General features: G+C 38.1%; 1 protein-coding gene across 2 annotated transcripts in view; it reads right to left on the reverse strand.

The window, feature by feature from the left end:
- The window catches only part of ARSB (arylsulfatase B), a 66,111-nt gene that overhangs the window by 7,476 nt on the left and 32,712 nt on the right, over window positions 1-25,923 (reverse strand). For both annotated transcript variants that reach the window (XM_054186581.1, XM_054186580.1), the window contains exons 5-6: window positions 25,084-25,327; window positions 16,945-17,015 (exon numbers count right to left, since the gene is read on the reverse strand). In XM_054186581.1, the coding sequence (XP_054042556.1) occupies window positions 16,945-17,015; window positions 25,084-25,327 (315 nt within the window). The remainder of the gene's footprint in view (window positions 1-16,944; window positions 17,016-25,083; window positions 25,328-25,923) is intronic.

Consider the following 25,923-nt stretch of genomic DNA (forward strand, 5'->3'; position numbering starts at 1 on the left):
TCAGAAACTAATCTAAAATAAAAAAATACTAATTTATCTGACCACAATAAAAAAGACAAAAATGTCTGAAAACCCATTTATTATCTGTGTAACTCAAAACCTTTTAAATTCCTCTACTACTGCTGTACACCAAAATAACTTTGTGACCCTTTGATGCCTGCAATGCTACATGGTAATAAAAAAAGAAAAAGAAGGGTTGATCCAGTTTCACTACATTTTACAGCTTTAGATGTCTTATCAGAAGCTCTCTACTCCTCTTCCTGTATGGTGCCTATAAACCCAACTTGTTTATTTTTCTAAGTCTTATGATGTTCCTGACAAGTTTTACTGATACTTTCTGAAATATTTAATATTCAATCAAGAGAAAATACTGAAAAACCCACCCATTTTCCTAATGCAAGCAACAGCAAAGACAACAACAAAACGCCACTGCAACACAGTACTTGGTAGGTAGGCTGGAAATTTCAGATCTGTCAGCATCTTTGTAAATATTTCCTATGATTTGTTTCAACCTTTTTCTTTCCACTTTGCAAGGCAAATATTTCAAGTACCACATAACCATAATTTGTAAAAAAAGATTTAAGGACAGTCAACACCCATATTGTGTAATTTTGCAAGATTAAAAAAAAAATGTACAATCTGAATCTTTATTTTTTTTTAAAGAAAGGATCGTTCTTTAGATCAATCTAAAAGATAAATTTGTGGAAACATTTTATTAAATGCAATAAATTTCTTGAGTATATTAATTTTACCTTCATGATCTGATTTTTAATCATAAGAAGGAAGAAGATAAACTGCAGATTTTCAGATGAGATTTAAAAAGAAAATACATAGGGGAATACATATTACATATCAACATATATATGATATTCTCACAGATCTAGTAAGTATAGATCAATTGCTCTTCTCACTCCTCTAGCTCTCCTTCTTTCTTTCAATGAGACCAACTCAAGCAATTGGTAGAAGCCTAAAATGTGGGGATATAAATAGACAGTACATCTAAAAATAAAATATCCTGCCTTCAGTCTATGATTAAGATGATGAAAATGATGCATGTTGAGAAGAAGTTTTCTTGGTTGTTAAGAGATCAAAGAGCACACAGTTCTCTCTAAGATGCCATTTAGCGAGGTCCCAACCACAAAATTTGAAAGGTCCAAAACAATATTGCTTGAAGTATGCTATATTTCTGTATGCTGTGGTCTACAATAGTAGTGTGCAGGGAAGCAACGCTGGGCACTGGAGAACAATGTTGGAGAAAGACAGAAGAACGTTAATTTATTATTTATTTTGGAGATGGACACCTGCCCAAAGAATTAATCTAAACAAACTAAGTAAGTGTCATATTGGCTATGCCTCTACAATTTTCCAATATACTACACAGTAACAAAACCATTTATAAGCAGCTACATATAATCAGTGCCCTTTATGGACAGCAGAACAAACAAAGCTTCTACCTTTGTTTCTTGATCTGCAAAACAAGGATGTTAGAAGTCATCTCCCTTTTGCGGTATATTTCCCAAAGGAAAAATATCACCATTCTCTGTAGTTAAATTTCTATTTGTGATACTATAATGTAGCAGCACATTCAGCCGTATGACAGGGAAAATATAATCAGAAAAAGCTCCAAGCTTAATTGCAACTGCTTGATGAAGAAGATGAAAAGCATGCATTAAGAAAAGCCACAAAACCCAGGGTGAATTAAGATCTGAGATGGCTCACACTCCTTCCAGTGCAAATTAGAAACCCATCTGAAAAAAATAATAAAGAGGTGCTACTATTTTGCAGGTGTAAAGTACATTGAAGAGCTTTCAGCCAAAGCAGGAATATCACAAATATTTCCTGTAACACCAGTGTGTTTTCCTTTTTGCACTACCTGTATATCTAAATAGTTTGATAACTCGCACTTTACAATGTATACTGCACAAAAGGATTCCCTAGGTATTCTCTTGGAAACTAAAAATTATCTCTGTAGTTCTCAAGACTTCTATTTTGATATCAATTTTGTCTGGCTATGCAACACTCCCTATCGTTTATTTGGTTACTCCACTCCAATATTTAAATAATACTTAACAGGACCCACATAGAACAAAAGTTTGTTCCTCATATCACATGTCCATCTAGGCCAAGAAACTAAGCAACTATGGGAAAGAAGAAATATCCTCACGTGGATAGAAAAGCATCTAAAATGCTTTTAATGGGGAATAAATTATTGATAAAATGGGGAAAAGTTTTGATTTCACACTGGAGAGGCCACCATTGGACTCCTAAAGGAATTTGGGCTGGGACCCATGGTGTTGAATAATATGTTCAAATATGTTTTGGAATATCCAAAAGACCTGGAAAAGGGACTGAACAGTGAGATTACAAAGTCTGTGGATGATAATAAATTATTTAAAGCTGACTGTAAAGAATGACAGAAGGCCTTTATAAGACTGGGTTAGTAGGCATTAAAATAGGCAATGATACAGTGATGCATATTTGAAATAACAATCCTAAATTCACATGCTGCGTGTCACCCATAATTGTCCAAGAGTCAAACCTTGGATTGTAACAGATTGACCTGTTGCTTTTTTAGAATTATGTCAGCACTGGTCAAAAAGAAAACTGAGTGCAAGGCATTATTAGAAAAGGACTAATGACCAAAGCAAAAAGCTCCACGCAACTGGAAAACTGTACTTCTGGTCTTCAGATCTCAAAAAGAATACAGTACGACTGAAACCAGTTACAAAGTTGGGTCACGTGCAATCCCTTGTGAATTAAAATCCTCTGCTAGATGCACATTCTGCTTAATTAATTTTGTATGTTCTAAGGAACTCCAGGGACCAGGCTGCTTCCGTCCCCTGCATGACCAAAGGAAGGTTCTTCCCATTTTGTGTAATGTTGAGCCAAATGCAATCAAATAATCAAAACCTTATTGTTTTAATTGACAGGGGACATATCAATGTAACACACAGTTTGAGCACTTACTACTCAGAGCTCATGAAATATCTTGAGTGAAACCACATCATCTTTGTAGTTGTTAGTATATTCAGTGCAACTACAGTCTCTATCTGACCTGACCAGACGTCATCTACAATGCAGAACGGCACTACTACACAGCACATACCCACAGCGAGAAAAGCTAAACATGCTGAAACACTGGATGAGACAGAAATTCTTTACCCAGGAAATTCACTGTCTGCTTTTGCCAGTAACAGTCATGTTCCAACTGGACTAGACTACGTTCTCTGAACACATATAATCTTGGCTACATCCGCAAATTCAATTACATGCCATTTTTTTTCAATCACCAAAGATGTTTTGTGGAAAAACTCCATGTTATTCTATCGCTTTGCAAAATCTCCTTTTAATAGCATCTCAGCTTGTTGCTATCAGAACAGCTAGAACGTCTCTCTGAGCTGCTGGTCCCCCGCCGTCCTTACCCCCATGTGATAAAAGACATTCAATTTTGTCAGTAGGCATCACACAAGCCGTAACTGTCACCAAGGCAGCACTGCAAAAAAGTCCTGCTTGTTTGCAAAGATTCTTGGGAGGCTCATTGGGAGTGCTCATGTTTTCAGACATACCTCTGCTCATGGAGGCTCAAGAGACACATACAGAGCTATAGGCGTGACGAGAGGCACCGTCATGGGATACTGACAGTTACACCCTCAGAGCAAGGAACACAGCCATAAAGAGGTTGCATCCCATAGCCAGAAGGCAAGAACCTACTGAACTGCAGAAATTAGTGCTTGCAGTAAGGCAGCTTTAGGGAATGAAGTGGCACTTACGCATATGTCCGAAAAAAGATACTGAGTTTAAAATAATTCAATCTTGTGCATACAGACTGTCAGAACACTGAAGACTGTCACTCCAGGAAGACAGGCTTTCAAAAGGTAGCATCACCTGGCAATGACAAGTCTCAAGGGGATAAATTAGATGTTCTGTTTTATTTTTTTTAATTCTGTGGAGATTATACTCTAAAACATTTTGAGTGATTAAAAAAAAGTTTCTTTACTTTGTAAAAATGTTTTTATTAGAGAGGAATGAACAACTCTGTATGTTGTGGAGTTAGAATTCTGCTTACTAGTTGAACCAAACACTGGGAAAAAAACACTCAGACTACCTCTACTGGAACTTAAAAGCAACAATAACTGGTATTATTTTCATAGTAAGGCAATGCATGTGCCTCCCTGCCTCTTGTGATCTGATTAGTAGTCTATAAAAACCACAGAGGAGATTCCCAGACAGAAGTCTGGGACTGGCAAACCAAAAACCACTTATATATGAAACCCAAATAGAAAGAGAGTATTTTCTAGTATGTTCATTATCATCTTTAAAATCAACATACTATTTTAACCATCCAAGAAATCCCTATTATATTCACCAGCTTCTGTATATTGTCAGAAAAATGGTAACAGAATCATTCTCCCACTGCTTCCATTAGAATAAATCAAAGGTTTTGCACATCACAGATTCTGTTCTAATGTAAATCATTTTGACTCTATTATCAGGATTTAAAACATTTACTTACATGATGCCCATTAAATAGAAAAGAGAGAAAACCCAAGCAGTTCAAAGATCACAGGTGATTACTTTTCTATCAGTAGATGCTGCAGACTCCTTCGAATCTCCTTAGCCTGTTTTTGTGTCACAACAGCAGAAGCAGTAGGTAAAAAATCACAGACTTCTGTAAATATCATGGAACTCCACATAAAAATTGCCCTCACAAAAACAGTCTTCAGCCTTCTAGAAATCTCATCACACACATACACACAAAACCTTCAAGATTGGCAGGCTCACTGTCCTTTACTAATGCTCAACTGTGGAGCAGCAGGAGGTCTGTTAGGGGTTGAAAAAACCCCACACTGAAACTAATGAAATTCCTTCCATTAATTCCAGTGGACCCTGGTTCAGACTGGTTAAGCATCAGTAGTAACAAACAAGGACTTCACACCCTACAAACTTCTCTTATCAAATAAATGAAGCTAAATTCCCCTTAATCCATCCAGTTCAGTAGACACAGTGTGTTTTCCATGAAACCTTTATATGAAAGCCTTCTCCATTTGTATTCACAACAATAATTTCTGGCTACAGTACGTAAGTTTTAACATCATCACCACCACCCCACCCCAAATTATCACCAAATTAAAGTGATTCTGAAATCAAAAGTGCCAATACATGATCTACCAATCCTCAGAAGAAAAACTTAAGATGATAATAATAATAATAATAATAATAATAATTATTATTATTATTATTATTATTATTTTTTATTATTGTTGTTATTATTATTATTTATATTATTATTAGTAGTAGTAGTAGTAGCAACAGCACACAATCCCATGAACGTTACCAGCATCTGGGGTTTATAGATGAGCAGAGAAAAGAGAATTCCAGAGTCATTTTCCCTACTGCAACATCCATGCCACTAAGCTCAGAAGTTAAAATCTAGAAATTGTTAGAAATTGTTTACTGAAACATGTCGCTTGATCTTCTCAGCAGCACTGAAACAGCAGAATAAAGGCAGACGTCAGGTAATAGGCACCCAAACACTTGATTCTTTATAGGACCATGCAGCTGGAAAGGGAAACAGAAAGTTGAGAAATGAACCATAACTTCACTGCAGTGAAACTCAGGAGGCCACCCTATAACTTTTCTTTGTGGTCAGCGCTGCTTCCCACAACCACATCTTCTGAACTTTCCTCCGACGGCATTTTTCCAACTGTTCAATAGTTTCCTCTCTAAAGGAGGACGTTCTCAGTTCACACCGAAAGCCCCAGCAACTGCAGGCTAGACAAATTACTGCTTGTCCACTAAAGCAATTAGAAACAAATGCCAATTTGATGCCAACCTATTTAATTTTCAGTAAATTGGAAATGAAGAAAAGGCTCAGACCAATTAAATGTTTAACTTCCATATCTTTTTAATAAAAAGAAAATTAAACTGAAAACTAAGGGTTAAATTCACATGAGGATGTACCTGACAAAATGAGAGCTTTTGTCCCTCTTCCAAAAAATCTAGCCCAACACTGGGGATAGGTTTCTGAGCTTTGGGGATCCAAATTCATGGCCTGAGTTACCCTGATTGTTAGAAAGGATTTTGAACCGTGATCTCCCCAAAAGACTGTATGAAACTCTAGGATGCAGGTTTTCCCCGTATTTTCCATTTCACATCATATAATACATACAAATATTTTGAATGACAACACAGGCAATAAGCCTTTAACTTGGTGATGGGATATCTGGATGGGCTTGGGTCATTTTGATTTCCACTCATACTAAATTTGTACATAAAACTTTGAATTTATCTAACAAAGTGAGCAAATTTAGTGGATACACCATTTGGAACAGATTCTTAACTTCCTACTATCTTCTAAATTTTAGTTCAATGACCCATGTGTTTTTCTAGCATCCATACATGCAAAATATTCTGTAGGCACAGGGTGGTTTTCATTTGCAAGCAGCCTTGTCCATAGTTTGATTTGCAGGTAGTCTACAAGTTCATCCAAATTAGGGACTCTACATTACACCATAAAAACCAGAATGGTATGTGAAAAAAACATCCAGATTTCCTTTGGTATTTCCCAGTTTGGAAGTACCTGGATTGAGGGAGAACAGACAGAAGGTGGCAGGAAGGTTTAATGTGGGAACATAAGAACATATAAATACCTTTCAGCACACACCGTTTCTAGTGAAGGCCATTTTAGCAATTGGAAAGCTGTGCTCTTCACATCGTTCAGCTACACACATAATAAAAGTAGTACAAATCTATGGCTTGGGTCAGAAATGACACTGGATTTCCATTCAATTTTAATTTCTTTGCTTTATGTTTTTGGATTAAGCACCAACATCCTTTACTTTAGCATGAGATTATTTTTTTTCCTCCTAAATATCAGGAAATAATATATTGAACATGGTTCAAGCTTTTAATATATACACTAGATCATAGAGGTTATAGCATTGCGAGCAGTGAAAGTACTACATTTTTCATTTCCACTGACGAATATTAAACCAAGTCTCTTCCAAACACTCTGAAAATCATGACTGTCTCTAACATAGTAATATAATTTATACAGTCCCTAAAATCTTAAACCAGTCAGATGAATCAACTATTCACTTGCAGGGTAAGAGTAAGACTGCATTTTCTAAAAAAATTTTATTGAGAAATAAAAAAGCAAAAGAACTAAAGACATAGTTAATATTTTTACAATTAGGAGACACACTTAGACCTTATATATCTTCTATTTATAAACATAAGGTCTTTTTAAATGCCACACTTGTTTGTCTACAGTATGGAAACACACGGTAGTTCTCCATACATTTATAAATGGAATTGGAGGGGAAGAGGGAGTATTTTTCTCCCCTATAGATACTGAAGCATAAAACTTGTCAGATACAAGTAGATGAGGATTCCCCAGGAAAAACTACCACTTACTCATAAACAGAAAATTTTGCAGTGTTTCACATAGCTGCACTAGAAATTATGTAGACGGTGCTGTACTGGAAATTTATTTTTAGCACTTTATACAATGGAAACTTCGTGACAAAAACTACCTTTTGTTAGACTTGAATCGGTGAAGCAGCCTGCTGCTTCATTTTCATTGGGAACTGCACAAGACAAAGCAAACTCCAGGAAAAGTTTTAAGAAATTCTCCCTATTGCTCTGGCAAAGCGCCTATTTTTATCTTGGCATGAACGCAGCTCGTGTTCCTCCTGCAACTGATTCAGCTCTGGGATCCAGTGCGTGCAAGACAGTCTGCAGTATAATCAGTTCGGGCTAGAAGTGCTGATCGCACCAGGACCAGTTCGATCCTCTGCAAATTGTCTTAAGGTCTTCATTGATAACTACTGAATGTCAGCAAATCTCAGTCAATGAACTGTCAAAATGAAATTAGTGATATCTTCCACAAAATACAGGAAATTTTTAAAGCTTCCTGATTATAATGGATAATGTTATAAATGTCTAGCCTACTGTTTCTCGGGATATATGATTTCATTTTCTCTGAATTAACTCCTACTTCCATGACTGGAATTTTGGGAAGCAATGGAGAAATGAGAAGAGATGGAGAAATAGGCAGAAGAAAATGCTATGGATACTTACCATAACACTCATAGTGACCATCATCCACCAAAAAGCCAAAATTTAGAGCTTACTGCATGTCTCAGGAAATACATGTATTTTAAACTCTCGATCAGCACTTGCTCTGTTAGACCGTGGATTTAGGATTAGATAAGGGATTTTACATCCACTGCAAATGTAGTCTTTCTGAGAGAAAATCTGCATGGAAATTTAGGAAAAAAATATTCTTCTACTATGGGAAAAATTAAATATCAAAGTTTCAGTTTCTGACTTTAATAGATGAACAATACTCTGAGACCAAGCAGATTATTTAGACTGTTGTAAGGAAATATCTTGTTTGTGAACAGACTGCTTTTGTATAGACACTGCTACTTGTACATTACCAAACCTACAATCAGTAGGTTATTTAGTGCGTCTTAAGATTTTTGCCTTCTTATGAAGGACCAAAGACAAAAAATCTCATAAAAACCAAAGCTAAAAGTTATAAGGTAGCTTTGAACAGCACTGTCTAATTAAGTAGTGTTTTCTCTCTTCACAATAACAAACACCATCATATGAGAGTTGAACAAGTTCTTCATAGTTATTTCTAGGCCTACTGCAGTGCTGTGGACCGCTGTTGTTACCATCAGTCTGTACTATAGAAGACAGACAACTCTTCTACCCACTGGAGCGAAAATGTTGCATATTTTTTGAAAAGGCTCAAAGCCATGCAATGCACCTTCCTTCATCTACACATTTACCTCCTCACACAGACAAAGTGAATTCATTTTTGCTTTTCTTCTCAGTCTTTTAAAGCCAACAGTTTTCCCTTCATGCTTATAATGAATAAAACAAATAAAATATTCTACAGTGTTTCCAAATCATACCTCAATGGCCAGAAATAGCCCTTCAAAAGCAATGGGTCTTCTATCTGTTACATTTATATAACTTTTGTCTTTGCTCATCCTCACTTATAAGGTACATTTTTGAAGTTGCACATGTGTTCGTAGGTCCAATGCTTTAATTAACATAAGAGTCCACTAAAACGTACCAGAAGGAAGGACCAGCTTACTACAGCCACTTGGAAATGTGGATGTCTCTGTGGGCTAACAAGGCATGTATGTACTTTTAACTGGTTTCTCTTTTTTTGAATTGTGATGTATAGACCAATTATTTCACCTCAACAAAGAAACTCTGGAAATGTCAAGGGCTCTTCCAACCCATGCTGTGACAATGAATTACTGAAGAAATAAGGGCTTTTGCTACTTCACTGAGGAAAGACATTTTGTGACCTTTTGCTGCTTTATGGCAATAATGAGTTTTCTACAAAACTCTGAATCTTTCCGTTACTTTATTAAAATAAAAACGTTTGAGGAATAGCTGTGACCTTAACCTTGGAAGAATGAATAGAATACTGATCTTGAAGAAAAAGATAAGCCCTAAGACACTACACCTTCCACCGTCATCTTGACAAGGCATAGGACTGTGCTGTAGACAAACTCACCCAGCAAAGCTCACCTATCTTAATTCACTTAGTTGAATGCTGTGAACATACAGATTCACAATTATCCCTTCTAATGTCCGTTTTCTTATAGTAATGTTTGATTCCAAAGCAAAGATTTATACTAGAATATCATGGTCAGCCTCTTACCTTTCAAAATGCATACTTTTCTTCATTTCAACAACAGTAAGCACATGAAAATACTCTTGTTCTTGTTTCAAAATATTCACCTTGATTTTTACAACAGATTATATCTTTACAAAAAAACACACCCCACAAACAATTGAGTAAAACCCAGAATTACTCATGGCAGAAAAAAATCCCTCTGAACATCAACGGGGTGAACCTTTTATCCAGATTATTACATTCTTATGAAATGAAAGAATGAAAAAATTTAAGCTATTCTAAATAAGAGCAATCTTATTAATACAGCCTACTTCATTAATAAGTATCACAAAATGAGAAACCGTAAAAGGAAATGCTCGACTTTCACTTTTGATAGAAAAATAAGAAAAAAAACCTGCCCAAAATTGCCAGACCAGCATGAAAAGCACCACATGAAGTGGTTGAGGGCCACACGCGGCTCCAGGATCGCATATTGGCAACTCCTGCCTTATAAACTTACAGGGGGTCATTGCAATTTATGATTTTCTTGTAATGAAAAGATGACAGAGTTCAGATGGTCAGCACGCATATGTGTAATCTTGCAGAGAAATGGAAATTCAGAGAAGCAAAGAACGTACCTGTCTCCTTCCCCATTCTTGACCATTCTCCCATTCCAGCTGTCACTATGTAAAACCAGTCAGCTAACTGTACTGGTCGATTTTCTGCACATTTTTGGCTCTGAGAGTGGATTCTGGGTCTTAGTCTGGAACAGACACAGAGTGTATTTATCCCATTCGAAGCCCACGCAGCACACTCATCCACGCATACCTATGCCTTCTGCTGCTGCTGAATAGCTCCATTACGAGGGATTGTTCTTTCACTTTTTTTTTTTTTTTAAATAATTCTAAAGCAGCTAGATCATGAGTAATAAAACTAGGGAAGAAATCACTTCTGGCCTGCAAAGCCTCGGGAATAATCTTTCACCTGGGCAAAAGTGAATAAATGGGGCCTAAAGGAGCCTAGACTGACTATTCCTTAATGAAGATGAATCATTTTGGTATATGTATGGATGTAATATATAATGCTACAGACATTATAATGCAATTTTAATGCCCATGAATGAGACATCAGTCCCACAACTGAAATGCTTTCTCTATTGTAATACATCATATGTTCATTCTGCATATAGCAGATCTAGACCCTTATAAGCAATCATTTATTTTGGCAATTAATAACGCATATATGAGAGGCATATATATGAGATATACGAGGCATATATGAGACAATGCCTTTTTTCAAATGTCAAGGAGAGCAATGTGAAGCTTAATTAATTTTGCTTAAGGCAAATAGAAGTTTGGAGAAAAATCACAGAATGTTTTTACAAGTTCTCTGTCTTGGATGTCTGCTTCTGTGAATAGATATCTTCAAAATAAATTGACTACAATTAGTAGCCTACAATTTTATTATGCCTTTGAAGTTTTAGTTTATGGTTAAGTTTGGAATTTTAAATGAAGGTAAAAGTTTTTTCAGCCTAAAACAGCCCCACCCAACATATTTATTTTGAATACATCTCTCTAATTTAAAGAAATTCAAATTCTTTTTAAAGAGAAAGTGATGCTACACATGTAGTCTGCAAGGTTTTGTGAAATTCACTAAATTAATTCATAAATTTAGCAAGTCGGATTAAAAAATAATACAGAGTGTACTGACAGATTCTGTTTAACAACTCTGAATTAAAGGGTACGTTTCCTTTCACCATCTCATTTAGTCCTGGTTCTCAAAATAAAATTGCCTTCTGTGGGATATAAAGTTTCAATATTGCTTCAAGACAGGGCATCTAGCAATGACTGTGTGGTCAGAAATATGTTTGGTTTAGCAGTTAGGGGAATTTAGACTTAAATCCAGTTGGTTTTTAATTCAGCTGAATCACCAAAACTTGATGAAATGCCATAAGGCTGTCTAAAAGAAAGCAGATCTTTCACAATGGAAGAGCTGACGTCACCTGCACAGCTGCCAAACCATCAGCAACTTGGCTTCTTTTTTTTTTTAAAGGCAAAGTCACAGAACGGGACAAAACGATTTTGGTTTTTTTTTTTTTTCCTTCCGACACATGTAAATCAGATTCTTGATTTATGCAACTTTTAAGTTACTTTATGCCTTTTATTTGCACGGTCTTAACCTATACATTACAGAGAAAATGATACTCTGTTTCAAAATGATTTTAGCTTTCTTTTCTTAATTTTCCTTTTTTACTATCAAACTCTCAAAACTAACATAAAATGTGAATGTTTCAGACCCAAACCTGGAAGACAGTAGATCTTTCATACCAACGTCCTGCTTTTACATAATTGCGCGCTCTCTATAAACCCACACTGAGACCCAGTGACTGGGACATATATTCATCACTTCTTAAAATAACGGACAGGGTGATGAAGAAACAACCAGACAAACAAAAGCGATGGCTTTTAGCAAGGAGGGAGAGAAGCAACCACCTCTGAGGAGCTGGGGTCCAGCTCCATCTGCAGAGCTCACCAGACCGGTTTAGCCCAGCGAGGTCCACCCAGAAGGTGTGGTTCCCCACTCCTTCCCCCTGAGGCTGTGGCTCCAGGAGCAGCCAGACAGTGCCAGGAGGGTTGGCTCTCCCTTTGCCTCCCCACTTCCAACCGCACAGCCCTCCTCGCCTTCTGCCTTGTGCTGCCCCTGGCATCCACCAGCCCCTTCGATGAGCAGATTCAACCTACCTGACAGAGGAAAACCAGACTAACAAGTTGGATCCGTCCATGGAGTGCCAGAATGGATGCAAAAGAAGCATCAGGAGCATGCGGCTGGGAATGGGCCGAGGAGGAAGTGAAGCACATCCCCAGCAGAAACCTGCTGGATCACTTCATCACATATTATGAAATGGAAACCTCAGGGTTTAATTTCAGAGCCAACAGAATCAGTCTCACCTGTCCCCTGAAACTCCTTCTAGTCCCATCCTTTGTGCCAAAATGAACGCTTGGCTATATATCCAACATACATCCGAAGAAAAAAAATAAAAACGTTTACTAAAATCTGAACCAATATCCTGATCTGGCTCTGTGAGTGGCTTTGGTGACCCACGAGAGGGGAGCAGTGGTGAGGCACTGTGGGAGGCAGGATTTCCTCTTTGGTAGCAGCAGCAACCTCCGCTAGCTTAAACCCCATGAAACTACTGCCTCTGGCTGAGGTTCCCTGGTGGCCTGAGCTGATCTTAGCTGCCGGGTCCTGCGGCCTGTCCCTCCATCTGCCACCAACCACATTCTCCCTACCCCGCTCCCAGTCATACAGCTACAGGGCAAGTTGATTCAGCTGGCTGATGTGGTAGAAACCTCTCCTCCTCTCTCCCTCCGCCACCCAGAGTAGGCTGAAGGCTGGCTGATCTGGCAGAAGACTCATCTTGTCACCATGTGATTTCCAGATCCAACCCAAGGGAAGAAGGAAAGGACGGATGAAAGGGAGAAGACAGGCTGGCTCTCTGGCAATAGCTCACCACCAGACTGGCTTCGCTACAAAGACCGCAACCTCCCCCTCCTCCTCATCCTAGTTTTTGGAGATCCCACTCTAGTTTTTCACTCCACCGCCTCTCCGTTACACCACCACAATTGTTGTAGGTCTGCATTGCAAACCAGATCAGTTCAGTGACAGAAAAGATTTTTAACCCTGACCACTCCACAGGTCAGAGGCAGCCCGCGGGCAGAGTCTGCGGTCAGGGCCAGGAACCCCTTTATTAGCACTGAAGACAACAACTGAGGAATTACAGTCTAAAACACTGCAATATGTTTGAGACTGCTGGAAAGGTTTGTTCTGGAATGAAGAAAGTCTGCCTTTTGAGAGAGAAGATGATTACTTGAAAGAGTGAAATAAGACCTGTCAGCATTTTTTTGTAAAATGGAACTGCAGATAAACTAGTTTATAGTGTTTTCCCTCTTATCTTGTTTAGTATTAACAATAGGAGAGAAGTACAGTGCTTTGATACAACACTACTGTAGGGCTATAGTATTTACTGCTGGACATGAGCTCCTGAAAAAAGGTAAGTAGATGCTGCTCAGTAGATTCATCAGGTCTGCTGGAGTAACCCTGGCTGATGCCCAGAGGTAAAAACCAGCGCTCCGTCTGAGCACTTGAAAAGTTGTATGATGTTACCCCACGAGGGGTAAACACACGCGGGTCAAGGTCAGTTCTAACAGATCACAGCAGCAAAGACGTAGTTAGCACTGTAATCAAGACAGCATGTCCCATCTTTTAACTTAACGTTCTGTAATAGCTGAGTTGACACTAAATTAATTAGTGTCTTTTGCACAAATTCTTCCCTGAAGGAATGCTTGTTTTGGTGTAAAAAATCTGAACAGAACAAAGCTATTTTGGCCAAAAAAAATCAGTGAATTACATGAGACATCCCACCATTCGTGCTACTAAAAATATAAAGTATCAGTTTATTCAGACAGAGATGAAGATAAATTCATCCATTAAATAAAAATATTACAATGAAAGAATGTATACATTACATGCAAAGCACTCAAGTGTTCAGGAGCCCTGAACCTGCACTGAGTGCAAGTGTAACAACAACTTAATGTGTGCACAACAACAGCACAGTGACTTCCTTAATAATATTATGATCAGAACTTGCCTGATTATCCACAACATCCTGAAAGTTTTTTTGGTTATGTTTAACAGTATTTTGATTTTAATTTCCTCTTTGCTCTTCCACAGAACCCTGCAACTCCAAAGATTTGGCTGATCTGTATCTTCCAGTAATTATTTTCCTTTCTAATTCAATTTCTACAAAAAAGAAAGTATTAGTATAATGTGAATACTTCATCTGACACAAGGTGATTTAGGTGATGTGATTTTTTAAGTGGATTGTGACAAGGGCATAAAGAATGCCAAAGACTACACAGGAGGTGAGAATGAACCCAGCAAAACGTGCATACATTTATTTTGGCACCATAGGCAAAAGAGTACTCTGATCTCAAAACAGTTAGGACAAGGAAACGATAAACAGTCAAGGAAAGAGCAGGACTCCTGAGTGACACACAGTTTATCACCTTGGTGATAGGAAGATTATATGGGCAGTTTATTTTAAGATGCTTTTTTAAAAAAAACCACGAAGACTGCCATGATTGTTGAAAATATGAAAGGACTTATATATTCCAAGCTTTGTGTCTCCCTGATCTATCCATAATAGAGACACCAACACAATTTATCTGGATCTTAATTCTAAACTTACTACTCAGTTTGCACAAATGAAAAACAGACACTAAGTAGAAATTATCTGAGTTACATATATATACAGTTACTCCTAATAACTCAAGATTGCTAAATAGAAATTTTAATCCTTATATGACTAAGCATAATTTCACTAGCTGGGTCAAAAACAGAATCATAAATAATACAATGACTCACCCTGCAAAGCACAAAACCATTCCAGCTTCCAGTTAACTTATAAGAAATCGAGCATGTTATGACAATAGATGGAGTACAAAGAAAGCTGGATTTCTTGTCCCCAGCAATGGTCTATAAATTAACATGCTCTGTTGCATTAGAAACAGTATGTTAATTAAAAGAACAGTGATCTGAAAAAGCACAGCTTAATGTATATTTTGTCACGTATAACAGTGCTACATCTTGTCAAACCTATCAGAAATACAACTACTTACTCTCAAATCCGTTAAGAATAGTATCATAAAATCAAAACTAGGGAAAATGTAAGGGATACTAATTTGAAGGTCAACTCTACCTGTTCCTGATCAAAAGTGCTATTAAGGGAGAAACTAAACCAGGCGGCACAAAGTAACTTGCCAAAGTTATAGGCCTTTGCTGAGAAGAGACAGGGAAACCCTATATGGCGCATAAGGACATGTGGGCAAAGAGTTACATTTTTGGTTTTAATGACTCCAGTTTTGAAAGATACATAAAAACATTGTAAATTTACAGGCATGTATGTCCCTTCTTCTGTTCATGATGCTTAGAGGTCACATCTCATCCAGCATAAAAATTCCACTTACTGCAGCTTCTTCCCAGCTGCCCCGCTCCCTGCTCACATCTCACGCAATGCACACAAAAAGTAAGGACACACTATGTGTAGCTGACTATGCCATCATGGAATGAATCTGTGGAAGAATTTCCTGAACACAGGCTCCTGAAAACCTCCTCTGCTCATCCCCCTTCGATTTACACCCGGAATCTGTCTACTCAAAACACCTCTGCTGAGCCCAATCACGGCAGTTCCTACAAGGAAAAGATGGTCTCCGAAGTATGCGGGAGAATACCACATCAGGGCATAGCATCGTACAGGAATGCTACAACTCACTGAGCCTCCTTTGAAGGGAAATTGGAGTAGCTACACCTTAATTCCATCAGTATGTAGGAATTATCTGCAGGCAGTGCCATCAGCACTAGATAGGCACAATGTTGCTCCCTCTGAGAACAGCACTGCAGAACCAGATGTGCATTGCAGAAGGCCACCTTACCCCTTTCCAAACAGTTACTACAGCACAAAGTGTATCTGTCTTGCAGGCAACAGATCACTGTCCCAGCTGCACTGCTTTTCCTCTTCCTGGATTTACTTCTTTATTTAATGAAATACAGAAATGCTGTAAAAACACTGGAAAGGGCCTGTTCCAATGTTCTGCATGAAAAAAAAAAAATCACTGCTTGAAAAGTTTGTAGTCCTTAGCAAACTAATAACGTTGAATCATAAACCAGACAGTGCTTAAAGAGCTATAGAACTGGCAAACGTAAGCTCCAATTCATGTGATTATGGCATTAAAGATCCAACCCATGTGATGATGGAACAAAAGCAATCACAACACTTGGAACTTCTCAGCTTCCCACAAAGTCAGGTTTTCCATTTGCGAGGTCATATTATATAGCAGTACCAAGACGTGTTAGGACAAGCAGTTCATTGGGAGCTACCTGCCAACCTGGAGCACTGAAGGCAGGGCTTGGTAGGGTTTTTTGGCAATGTGCCTCCCTGTGCACCTTAGGCACACAGCTCCTCCTCAACATTTCCATGTCCCGAGGTATTTTATTCATTACTCAGCAGTGCTTCAGAGCTCTCCGAAATAGGAAGCGTGTGTTGGTCATGATTCAGTAAGTACTTAAAGCACCTGGGGGATGACGTCTCTGTATTTTAAAAGCTATTTACTTAAGAGAAGAAGGCATCCTACTCTATTTTGTTTCACCTAGCAGGAAATACTTCACGTAAGGAAAACAAGGAGTGTTCAGAAGGTAAATTGTATGTTTAATAACTCTTGAACAATCAGTAGCATACTCACACGGGAAGTCATCCACAAACAAGGGGTCTATGTTATGCAGTAGTTCCACTCTGGGGGAAGGTCTTCCTTCACTAGAAGAGATTTCAAAAGGAAATGTTAATTTCCTTCTACAGCTCATTAGGATTCTGCATGTTTTATTTTAAGGCTTTTTGTCATCCTAATACAGAATGTGCTCATAACCACAGACTACTTGCTATCAACTTTAATCTGAATGCTCTTTTCCAGCCTAGTAGCAACAGCTTTTGCCCCAATTAGTCTTCCCTGACTTCACTGGTGTTTACTGGGACTATTCACAAGTTTACAGAGTACAGAATTGGTCCCACTGAAGGAGGGTTTTACAACAATCAATTTCAAAAATCAAATTTTGCAGTGTAAGCTGGCGTGGCACTTGCTATGCTCTCTGCATACCTGAATGTGTGCTGAAAGCATTTTGGCTAGGTGCCTTAAAAAACATTAGAGGCATTGTCTACCCCTCAAAAAAACCACCTTCGATTTGTAATTGAGGTCACAAGGATTATTTAGACACTCTGAAACTTCTTGGGGGGGCAAAGAAAAATCAACCCTCTTTTTCTAGACATTGACTACATAGGGACGGCACGGAATGAACCTCCGAACTTAGTGATAAATTTTCTGAGTTAAGTAAAACCCAGTCCTAAAAAACTGAGTAAAAGAAATTTACTCCTTAGAAAGGGCAACAGGAGTAGGAAGACATAATTAGAAAGAACCTTGGGTACATCATGGCACAACAATATTTTATTATTTTACAGTAACCTAAACACATCTTTTTAGAAACTTCCAAGTATCTTAAATTGTTTTCTTTTTGTTAAAGAGATTCATTGTTAGACTCAAAAATTCAACCAGGACCCCTAAACCACTTGACACTAAGAATAAAAAAATCAGATAATATATAACAGGGGAAACTTCAAAAATGCCTGTTATTTTAATATATAAAATATATAACTAAACAATGTTTACCTGTAATTTCAAATTTTCAGTAACAACTAACTAAAATTATATTGTTGTATTCCATTTCTAAAACGATTTCTGGACGCTACACATTTTGAAAAAGTACAAAACTAACAAGGAGGATTGGATGAAAGATTAAATGTATTCAGATAACACATCCTTGGAATTAATACAGAGGAAGTACAATAATTAACCTACAGTGTTAGTAATTCAGTATATAAAAACTGCCACAGAAATGTTTTTCCCAAAATGTGTATGAAAGGTTAACTCTCCCCCTGCCCTGCTCCCTGATTTCTATAGTAGTCACACGCTTAACTAAGGAATGCCTGGCCTTATTTAACCAAATTTTATCTTAGATTTAATAGACTCTTACTGTCTCTAGATGTTCCATCTACAGCTGTGGTTAAGCGTGCCTTTTGCCATCTGCTCATAGGCAATGGTTACGTGAACCCCTTAGAACAAGTTAAACTACGATGCAAATTTACAGCATGTGAATGACTCCACAGTAACTGCTTGGGAAGATACTCTTATTTTGCAGTTTCTGAGCTATGTCTACATTTTTCAGTATCCTTTTAAAAGAAAGCAAACACCAGAATTATGCTAAGTATCTTCCACCAGGGTCAAATACAGAAGAAAGAAGTAACTTACTTCTATGTGCTTCTCCTGTTTATACATCCAGTATTCATAAGTACCACGTTAGGCAGAAAGTCAGAACCTAGGATATTCATGCTGTTCGAGCAGACTAGTACTACTATCATATCATTAAAGGTAATTTCCTTTATGGCTTTTAATCTGGAGGGTGGATACTGTATCCTAAACATGGCTACAAACATGGCAGGTAGAACACTAAATATAAAGATTACGGCTGCACTCATTTAAATTGTTCATGCAGTAGTTGTCATTTTTATTGAATCCATTTTTTTCTGGGATAGAATATTGGTATTAGTAACTTGGAAATGTGACTTATATATAAGTATGAGATATACTCCCTGAAGCTTACAGCACCACTGTACTGGGCTCTGTAGCACTATCAACTGGTACTGAACTGCTTGTTCAGTTTGGGTTTTATTTGGGTAATTCTGTTGCGCACAAAATGGAGGTTTATAACCAGCATTCATTATTCACAAAACAACAGCCAGAGGAAAGAAGATGGCATTGTACGTTGAAGAATGTGGCTAGTTGACAGAAAAGAACACCAGGACGACAGAAGCGACGTCTTGGGGACAAGAAGTAGAGAATTCATGCTTGTAGCAGAGGTGCCTTTCCCTGTGCCTAAACTGTGTCCTCCTTCCCATTTAGAGAGATCCATGCTGACCTCAGACCCCTTAAAAGACACAGCCTCAACAACAGATTCACCTTGGCAGATGTTCTGCCAAGGATGTTTTGCATCAGAAATACAGTCTATCCAACAGGGCTAGAAAAAGAAAGCAGTAAGATTCTCTAGGGATTCCTGCCTTTGTATTTAGTAGCTTCCAGTGTGATCGTATCTTACAATGCTCTAATTTTAGAATACTTATTTTTAGAGTACAATATTCTAACATATTGCTCCTGTCCCTAAAAATAAGGAACTTTTGTCTGGTTATTATTCCACCATATCTGACTGACTAATTAAGCAGTTAAAAGGTATTGTTTGGTATTGTTTTCCAAAAAAAGTCCTCTATGTAAGAACATCTTGATGACAACGTAGGGACTAACTTCAGAGTTGGTATGAGAATCAGTTAATTTATGCTGAGAACATCGCTCTATCTTCTGCTTCGCAATTTTTGAAAACATACAGAAGGATCTATTATTCCTTAGCGAACATGAACAAACATTTACATGTGCTCTTCCACTTTTGTTGTTGTTGTTAAATAGGCAGAAGGTGTCCTTGGGAAGGAATCCAAGGTTTTTCAGGGTAAATATGTTTATCTTGCACAAAAACATCCTTAGTGTCACTCAGCAAAATCTGAGCCTTTATAACCTTGCCATATATTGTATTTCTCTGGATCATATCTGTACATGCTTTCCTAAAATAATTACATTTCAGATAGGCTGGAAATAAACATCGCTCTCAGTTTTACATTACTCTTTCTTCAGCATTAATTTATACCACAACAGTGAAATTTTTTTTCAAACAGATATTTAATTCCTAAAATGAACATAATCATTTGGTACACAAAAATTCAAGTTGATCTTGCTTCATGTACTTCATCTAGTCAATTATGGTATTTCCAGCATTACAAAAATATAAAACTGAAACTTGTCCTTCAAAATGTATGAGTAAAACTTGAAAAACCTATGCTTGCTAACAAGCTTTGAAGAAATACTGGTATTTTGACTGTATTTTATTCTGAATCTCTCAGTGCCTATCATACTGCTTCATGTGCTCTGCCCTTTGGTTTTCCATTTTCCTGCTAATGCAAAATAAAATCTTTTTTTCTGAGCATAGGCATACTAGAGATTCAGTACCAAAAATCAAAATATATCAAAACAATGCATCAACCAGGGCAAATTTCTACATAAGTAAAATTATTTTGCTTTGTGTCTCTATTTCAACAGAATAGCAAGCATCTGGATAACAGATGTTTCTTAGAAATGCAAGTACATTTTGAGATACTTGCTTGGAAACATGCAGTATCATTTAGATTCCTTGACTACATGCATTTTAGTGTTGTTTTCCATTAATTCTCCATTACTACTTTTGTAAAATATATTAGTGATATTATCCTGTACTTTTAGTTATAATTTCTAATATGTACATGCATGGTTTTAGAGATTCCAGCTATACTGTAGTGTTACCCATGGTAACCTGAAGTATTAGAAAAGTGCAATCTACTATGATTTATGTAGAAGGTTTATAGCTGAAAATGGAATGGTCTGATGGATATCCAAAAATGGGCTGGTACTATCCTAGGTTATTTTTTAAAAGAAGCTGGGGATATTAAAGGGAAAGTTAAATCTAATTCCAAAGGTATTTGGAGGAAAATTAAGTTTAGGAACTAGCAGTGCAAAGATATGCTGCAACAAATATTTGGATGGAGATGTTTTTTTGGTGGCCTATTACCTTTTACTGTCGGAAACTGTAGCAGAAAGGCCAAGGTTAGTATGAACAGAGAAAGAGTGGAAGACATGTGGATGACATGTGGAGACAACAGCACAAACACACAGCAGGGAAAGATCTCTCATAACCACCCCGTGTTAACGACACCAGACTAGCAGGTCAGCGAGACCCCAAGACCCAGTTTCACATGACAGGGAGATGGGGAAACACAACAGTGATGGCACCTGGTGACTCACAGAGGTGGGACAGGACAGGGAAGCAGTGCCAAAAGGGTACAAAAAGGCATAACCAGAGCCTGTGCATGGTCACCAACCTAAGAAGAACACAGCAGATGTCAGAAAGGACTTAATAGCTGGTGTCTCTGGTCCTCTACACCATGGCAACAGATCCTGGGCCTAACATCTGGTCACAAGCACTGTGGTGCCTGGCTGCCAGACGCATGGCTTGAAAACCCCTGCCCTGGTGCCTGGCTGCTGGGCAGACTCCTTAGACACACATCTTTTGGTGAGTAAGAGTGTCAGACTGTGAGAGTGAAACCTGCTTTATTTCAGTTTTTATTTTAAATAACATAACATTCCTCTTCTATTAGGTCTCTCATTGATATAGTGCTGCAACACTATTTCCTACGCTGCTAGGTCAGCAGATCAATTTTGCAAAGAGCAATCAAGCTCTTGAGTTCAAACTCCCTGTCAAAGAACTTTTAAGGAGCATCCAAATTTTTACCTAAGAAAAGAAGTTCAAACAGTGAGAACAATAACATTGTATTTCCTCATTTTCATGCATTGTATGAAAGAAACGTAAAGTACAGCTAGCTAAAAAAGAATGCAAAAGAAGCTATTTTTGTCCAGAAGAAACATGTGCTCCGGAACTTTATCTTTTCATGCCACTTGCTCCTAGCCATTAACTTTCTTCTGGCTCTTCAAGTTAAAATTAAACAGAGGAGGAATGAAATGAAAAGTTGAAAATCACTTCTATTTACTACAAGAACTTAATATTAGCGTCATGTTAAGGCAATTCCTAATTTGGACTAGCAATCGTCTTAAAATCATTACAGAACGTTCATTTTGATCTACGATTTCAGAATTGGTATTTACACTTCTAAGAGTATCTGCATTGTCTAATATATTATTTTGAATACCTAAATCAAGCTTCCAAAGTTATAACCTTTTTCCCTCTGATGACACACATAAGAAACAGTAGGTTTAGGATTAAAGTCCACCAAAAAAAACCCCTAAACCCACAAGAAGCATATGCAACTACTTGTATTAAACTGGGCTGAGAAAAATACAGATGTAACACAGTGACTGGCTATTAATTTACTTTTTTCAAATGAGGTAGAATCTTAGCAAAATCTAATTTCATTCATTATGACCAACATATTTGAACTTTCCATCAGGTGTCACCAAAAGGGCACTGTGCCTTCATTGTTTAGCTATCCAATATTCAAGTGACCTTTTGAGTTATGATAATGAAATTTAATACACTCATTTCTCCTGATTACATGGAAAAATCATGTGAAATTTGACATTTCGGCTGCCAGGTCAGCGCAAGAGCAGCTAAACAGTTCACAAAAACTGACTCTTTTCACCCCTCTGGACACAGGCCGGCTGGTTGGTTGGCCCTACTGAAAATAGTGGAGGTCACCTATTCCCTAGCAGCGCGAGTAAATATTGCATTCAGTTCCTCCACAAAGAGAGAGGACTCAAGCGCCAGGAGCGTGCAGGGGATGCACAGCTGTATCTATTCTTCCTCACGTACAACTTTCCTGCTGAACTAACCTGATCTGAGAATACCTGGTTGAAACTAAACCTAAATTAGGCAGGAATGTGGCTGGTAGCTGGAAGAAAATTCTATGGCTTAGGAGTACCCCAGGATCTTGCTGACACTAAGTTTTCCCACAGTAACATCGGCATGTAAAATATTTTACTGTCTCTGGCTGGACAGGAGTCTCCATTCCTTCCTGGAAGTTAATGGTCCCTGGCCTCAATTATACACATCCTTATCTTCTTCCACTTGGAAGAGAGCCATACGGTACACCTGGGCATAAGGCCATGAGCTCTCTGCAAACTCCAGCTGGTACAGAAAACTACCCCATTGCTCCTCAGAAACAGGCAGCACCAAGAAAGGAGTCAAGCTAAGCGGTTTCAAAACAGGTAATCCTACTAAAGGTATAGAAAACCCCAATTCTGAATTCAAGAGAAGGGGTTTTTTCTGTGGGTTTTTTTTTATTTATTTTGGGGGGGGGGGAGGGGGGTTGTTTGGTTGGTTTTTGTTTGGTTTGGGTTTTTTTTTAACTTCAACATCTATATAGGGCTAACCAGGGACAGGTAGATGGTTTCAACTCTTGCCCACTCTAACTCTCAATTTCTCATCTCAGTCCCTAAGCCAAACACTTGCTGCTCATGCTTGTTTAGGAACGAACTCCTGCAACTCACTGTTTGGGATGCTAAGACACACAAAAATCAGTGTTTATTGTAATGCACTACAGAGAAAATTGCAGAAAACAGCTGCATTTCTCCTGCAAGCTGGGAAACCTGAGAAGGGGACAAAAGGTTATAACACATGTAATATAATATTGTCTGACTGCTATAAAAACATAACAAAGGCTATGAAAAGAAACAAAATACTAATTCTCACATGAGCGGCATATAGGAAATAGAATGGCTGGTCCTTTTATTCTGCTTTAGCAGTATTAAACTTTCCATCCTAAGTAATTCTTACATGAATTAAAACTATACTCAAAGACCAACTAAAATAAATACAACTTCTAAGAACATAGACAATAGGATTTAGCCCCATCCATGAATACAATATGTGCAGCACAGAAGAAGGAGAAACAAAGGAATTTAAACCAGTGTCACGATGCAATTTTTGCAAAACAAAAGGTTGGTCACAGAAGTTTAAAATTCTGCAGAAACTAAGGTTTTAAGGACTTTGTTATCCATTTTAGTAGAACAAAACTACGTTAGAATAAAAGAAAAGCTTTGAAAGATGAAGGACTGACTGAATGTAAGTCTTGACTGAAGATAGGGCAAAGGGCCAACATAGGGTTTCTTTTGATAGTTTGTTCTAGTGAAAAAAATCACCTTTACCAGTTAATGCCTATTTCATTTATTCTTTTACATTCTATTTTACTTACTCTGCTGAACCCAACACAGCAGTAATAAGAACATATTCAGGTGTGCCCAGAGTCCCCACTATCCGGCATTTGTGATACCATTTTAATTATTCTTTTCCAGAGGAAAAATATATGGGATTTAACTCATTTTTCTTTTAATGCACAGAAGACTCTCCATTATCTGAACTAATGGGGCTTGGGATATCCCAATTAATCCAGACATCATGAGAGGCGCACAGAGTCAGAGAGAGCCCAGTAAAAGTCATTAGCTCGGTCTCAGAGCCAACCCAACGGGAGCTTAGCTGCCTCTTTCTTCCAGCCATCTAAGCATGTCTGCAGTGTGCTCCTGAGTGCTCCAGCCTCCTTAAATCAGGCACAACATCACGGCCTCTCAGGAACCAACTCAGGACTACTCTTTGTACTCAACCTTGCAGGCTTTCTGAGACACTGGACAGCATGGATAGGGACCTATTCAAACGGTTACACTTGGGAGTCAGCCTGACAGGTCCTGTACTGGGCTAACAAACCACCAAAGTGGAATCCATGCTCAGTGAGTTTAACGTCTGCACAGATTTCCCATGTGTTCAATTCCAGACGTGTACTGCAGAGACATCCAACTGGGCTCTGTAGCGAGCAGGGCAGGGTCCATAAAATTTACTACCTTGTACTCCATGCTGTGCAAAATCACTTAACATACTTCTGGATCATACAGCATTCTTGAAAAAGTATACCATGTTTGTGCATTGCTGTGTCCACACTGATAAATTCAACATACCAAGTTAAAGCTGAATGGAGGTTTTGCATCTGTGACCAGGATCAATTTGCAACCTGGCTAATTCTCTCATGGATAGCAAAGTTAACTGCACTTACACCTTCTCTTTATTTACGGAAAGGAACACGAAATATATTCCACCCCCATCACCTCCCCCTGCCCCCAGTTCCAACTGTGTTCTCTGGGCTGACTAAATTCTTCTCATACCAGAATGCCGACTCAGTGATTTGACATGCAAGTTACCTGATAGCTTCCCAAACATCAAAGCCATCCAAAGGCTTAGTGCCATTGGTGTGTCCTCCAGCAAGGTGCACCAGCGTTGGCAGCCAGTCAGAGATATGGATGAGTTCATGACTTTCTACACCTTTTTGTTTCAGTAAAGGACTTGCAACAAAGCCTACTCCTCTCACTCCTCCTTCCCAGAGGGTCCACTTTCTTCCTCGCAGCGGCCAGTTATTCCCACCTGCCAAAGTCTGTCCTCCATTATCTGGAAAACAAGTAATTAAAAGGAATTATTGGTAAGAAAGAAACAGAACAATCCTTCACAAAACATGTATTCATCCATTTGAAAAAATATTTTCACAATACAGGCATGTCATGCCAGTATTTGCGTAGTGTTGTTAAGTGTTCATACAATACATCACGTGTTCAGAGCATGTTACAAACATGAGTTAATTCTCGCCAAAGTCTTACAAATTACTACAATGAAAAGTTGTTGCTAGGCAGAAATGATTCCATACTACAAGCCAATGATTTAGAAGGACTTTAAGAGCAAGCTCTGACATTGATTCTAAATATCATTAGACATCCGAAACTTCCAGAATCAAAGACTTAAAAAATTAGTTCCAACTACTTTACAGACCACAAGAAAAACTGCTATCAATGCCATCATTAGTACTCAGAATACACTGTTCTAAAAAGCAGTAAGTTATACTTAAATTGGAAAATTGTTATTCCAGTGTCAAGGCAATACCTGTACTTCTAGTTTAGAACTGTTTGTTTCCCAGATTTTTAGGCAGCCACCTTGATTTGTAAAGTCACACAAAACAGTTTCTCAGGGAGAAAAAGAAGGCCCTAACAAAA

The sequence above is a fragment of the Rissa tridactyla genome, chromosome Z (genome assembly GCF_028500815.1).
Source record: "Rissa tridactyla isolate bRisTri1 chromosome Z, bRisTri1.patW.cur.20221130, whole genome shotgun sequence".
Taxonomy (NCBI): Eukaryota; Metazoa; Chordata; class Aves; order Charadriiformes; family Laridae; genus Rissa; species Rissa tridactyla.